The sequence below is a fragment of the Morone saxatilis genome, unplaced genomic scaffold, assembly GCF_004916995.1.
Source record: "Morone saxatilis isolate NCDOM2014 unplaced genomic scaffold, NCSU_SB_2.0 Contig22, whole genome shotgun sequence".
Classification (NCBI taxonomy): domain Eukaryota; kingdom Metazoa; phylum Chordata; class Actinopteri; family Moronidae; genus Morone; species Morone saxatilis.
In genome coordinates, this window is record NW_023339785.1 from 21,938,161 (window position 1) to 21,942,558 (window position 4,398).

The 4,398-nt window shown below is 39.0% G+C and overlaps 1 protein-coding gene across 3 annotated transcripts in view; it reads right to left on the bottom strand.

Annotated features, from left to right (window-relative positions):
• Positions 1 to 4,398, bottom strand: part of zgc:66433 (uncharacterized protein LOC321250 homolog) — a 50,431-nt gene that overhangs the window by 15,136 nt on the left and 30,897 nt on the right. For all 3 annotated transcript variants that reach the window (XM_035669334.1, XM_035669336.1, XM_035669335.1), the window contains exons 3-4: positions 4,082 to 4,256; positions 1,963 to 2,089 (exon numbers count right to left, since the gene is read on the bottom strand). In XM_035669334.1, coding sequence (XP_035525227.1) covers positions 1,963 to 2,089; positions 4,082 to 4,256 — 302 coding nt within the window. The remainder of the gene's footprint in view (positions 1 to 1,962; positions 2,090 to 4,081; positions 4,257 to 4,398) is intronic.

Sequence of the window (4,398 nt, forward strand, 5' to 3'; positions counted from 1 at the left end):
TGTGAGTGTGAGTGTGTGTGTGGGGTAGGTATCACAGAAACTCAAACTAACAGACTTGTTATCTGACTGTTACGTGTTGCCCTGTAAAAGTCACTCAAGGACTCATTTACTCAGGTGCAACGCAAACACTGGACAATACAGCTTTTCTTTAGCCGGGCTGGACGCCGGCACACAACAAGTCCTTGACAGACAGAAAGAAAATCGCCCGCTGCAGTTTTCAATGTTAATATTTCAATGTTAATATTCCAGTGTTGTTACGGTAACTCTAACACATCCAGAAACAGAGAGGAGCTCCAACTAAAATACATAAAGAGCTTATTTCACCATTGGCAGTTGTTGGGAAACTACACTTTCAATTTTTTGCTAATTTTGAGTTAAAATAAGTAAATGACAGTACAAATTGTTGTGTTATATACATATATCTGAAAATGATGAAAAAGAAATGCTAATAATCCAGGTATGTGGCATATGTGTGACCTAACGTTAGCTTTTTAAAAAGAAAGAGATTTCTTTCCCCTCCTTATTATATATCAAATTATACTGATTAGTGAATATCTCAACTGTTACAGGACATGCTAGCAAAGCCATAAAGTTGGCCCCTCCTGCCCGGCTCGACAACACCAGAAATTAAATGTTATTGGCTGGGCGGTACACACTTTTTAGCCTAAAGTTTGACATGAAGAAACAACCTGAACACAGCAAGAGAAGAAAATACAAGCAGGCAGGGAAGAGTGTTTGCAGATACCACCAGACACCTCTAGAGGGTGTTTTTTAGGATGATCCCATTCATTCTGGCTTTAAATGTGACTAATATTAATGAGAAACATTAAGGGATTTGGTATTTTTCCATCAGATGTATGTCCTGGCACCTTGACGACAGCTCTGAAGTAGCATAATGGTATACACTTTACAGAAAATATAATTTAACAATAAAATTAATTAAAAAAATTATATTTTGTGGCTAGTCAAAAATGGGACTTGTTTGGGATTCATGCCCACACCAACATTGTGACCACCATGTTATATGTACTTTACTTGTTAGCACGGTGCATTATGTTCTAACAAACTATACACCTCATAACATATCAATGCTTATATATTGGGTTTATATTTGGCCCTGGACCTCAGTCTGCTAACAAACACGTAGCTCAGCTCAGAGTGAGGATTAAGGACAGGAAATTTCCATCAAACTGTTTTCCCACAGTAAATTCAGTTGATGTATTTATTCTTATTTATTTCCATTTGATCTGCAACACTTTTTTTTTAAATATTGTGTAATAAATGCACTGACTATTACTACCTGTGTCTCTCTGTCTGTCGCCCTCTCGTACACCCTGTGTGATCGCTGTCTCAGGTGCCAGGCTAAACACTTTCTCTGTGTTTCAGCTGCCAGAGAAAGTTTTCCTTTTTAGCAAATCCCCTTAAGACGTTGTTTAATTCTCACTCCCCTGTAGGTAGCTTAGTGGAGCAGTTTAACTGGAGGTCAGGTCCGCCTGTCTGCGTCTCATGTCTTCCCATTTTAGCACGTTGTCGTGACAGACGTTTGTTCTGTCTGTCCGCTTTTCTTTTCATCATCCGGTCCTTCATTTTGCTTTGACAGACGCTTCAGTTTTAACCTCTCTGTGATACACTTCAGCTCAGCCCGTCTGACTAAATATACAGCAGATCAGCTGGTCCCGCTCTGTCTCACTCCATCAACTCCTTTAATGATAAATACTGCTTATGACAGCTGAGAACAGCACAGGGTCATAGACATTCTCACTCCCAATTTAACACACAGACTGTGATTCCTTATTTGTTTATTAGAAGATGTTTTCTTTATTGCTTATAAAGCTGCACTCAAATCCTCTCTCTTGCCCTGTCTCTTCAGAGGTATCCTGGACCTTTTCTCGAGGGAGAGGCTTGTTGACACAGGAGCTCAAACTTAAAGACCTGGTATGCTTTTTTTAAATGTGTATTTACCTGTAGTGATTTCACTTTCCCATGAATGCTGTCCTGAGATGCCCCCAGAGCCTCGTTGGCCTCCGATGAGTCCGAAACAAAGACAGAGTCATGTGACAAGGCCTTGCTGCCCAGGCTGATCTTTGACCTTTGGGGAACAGGAAGAGGAAGAAATAAACAGAGGGGAAAGTGATGTTTCACAGTTCCTAAAACAAAATAAACAGAATAGAAAGAGCTCGATGTTGGGAGGCCAACAAATACCAAAGACCAACAGCGGTGAGGGTTTGAAAATCAAATTTTTTTATTAAAAGAAAATAATTTAAAATAAATTGATATTGACTAACTAATGATTATAAGGACGAACACGGAGTGGCTTCAAAAAAACTTGGGCAGATATATCCTGTGACACAACAAGGAAAAGTCAAAAGTAGACAAGGCAGGAAGTGGCACAGCTTAGAAAAACAAAGGAAATTAAGATTGTCCACAGGAAGAAAGATTCCACCAATTGTTACCAAAACAGGAAACCATGAGCCCCAGTTGAGGAAGGACAGGAGATGGATGTTAAAACATGATCTTCCTTTTCTTAAATTGTATTTGTCTATTTCACAAGAAGGGAGATATTTATCTAAATGGACAGACCAATGCCAACAAATACTGGGCTGCAGGAAAATGAACTATTGTAATTTCTCCCAGTGGTTATGTTTTGTTGGTGAACTCCTTTAAAATTCTTGTGGTGTACAATAAGGGATGGCTGAATAAAATACTGGATATTGTTGGAAAACAAAGTGATATTGTAAGTTTATTACTGTTCATATTTCATTGGGGTGGGTCAACTCTCTCTAAAGGTCCAGTGTGTAACATTTAGGAGGATCTATTGGCAGAAATGTGTCTCCATTAGTGTTAGTTCTTATATTCACTTGAATATAAGAACTGTTTTTGTTACCTTAAAATGAGACATTTTTATCTACATGGGCTGCGGTTCACCTTCCATTGTGTCCACCATGTTGAACCACCATGTTTCTACAGTAGCCCAGTACAGACAAACCAAACAATGGCTCTAGATTTTGTGTTTTTCGCGAGGTTTTATGGCCGCCGTAGTTTCTACTACTCACTATACAGCCCATTCTCATTCCCAGGTCGTCTAATACAAACACCAGGGGCGTTTATTGTGTTGCAATCTGCAACTTTACTGCTTGATGACACTAAATCCTACACACTGGTCTTTTAAGAATCTGCCAACCCACCAAAAACGATGGGTTTTAGAGCCATAATGGACATAAACACAATTATGAGGCAAACACCAACAGATTTGTTCAAAAGTCAAAAAAATCTCAAAAAGTACTTGTTTTGTTTGTGAACAACTGAACATGGTCACTATGTTCACTTGTTCACAAACAACACTGCTTCTTGTTCTGGCTCCTTCATGTGAAAGATGGGAGCCGTCCTTTACATACATACAAGAACATACAAAACATAGTTCAATATAAATTAAATGTTCAATAGTGTGTGATGTTTTTACATTGTTTAAGGTTTATAAATCACAAACTATGGAAATTATAAGGTTTCATATAATTACCTTGAATAATTTAAGTGATATATATGCACAGATACCAATCAAAGGTCCAAATATTGCTAAATTTGGCTGAATCATCAAACCTATAAGTGGTACTAAATGAAGAGCCGTTTGGGGGCCGAAAGACCTGAGCTGAGCCAAATGATCTGGATCACTATCTGCAAGCACTTTTGAACACTTTGGGTTAAAATGGGCTCCATCTACAGCAAAACTACCATCGTGGAAGGAATCAATGATCCATTTCAATGCGCAGTTTAGTGAAAATGTGATGATGTCAGTTCAAACTCTTAACAGAAATGTGTAGATGAGGCATCCAGTAAACCTTCTCTAGCAAATATAAAGCTATATGTGAAGAGATGGTGGTTGAGATTGCTAAAAGCCTCTCTCCTCTATAATGAAATTAGCTTTTCAGTTCATCCAAAGTGCATTTACTGAGCATCTTCTGATAATAAGAAACCATTAACCCAACATTTCCCCCAGTAAACCACATAGAAGTATTCGAAGCTTGTGTCAGTGGTTCATATAAGAGAGTTGCAGTCACAGTTAACATAGTTAGTCTGATCTTACCCAGAGCCCTTTTCCTTCTCCGATCGAGTGAGCGTGTTATTTTCGGATGTTTTGCTGACATTGTCGCTTGATTGGCTGGCTTTAAGCCCTGCGTCTGCTCCTGCGGCTGGCGGCTCCTTTCTCTTCTTCCTGGCGAAGAATTTTTTAAACGTCTGGAACTTGGATTTCTTCTTTCCTGTGAGAAAAGAGAGAAAGGAAGAAAGGAACGTAAATAAGCTGGTTTAATACCCCTCACAGTTCTCCTGACAGCACCACAGTGAGCCATTACAACTAACAGCACAGTGATGTACTAATGAGAAAATTACACACACAGCAAC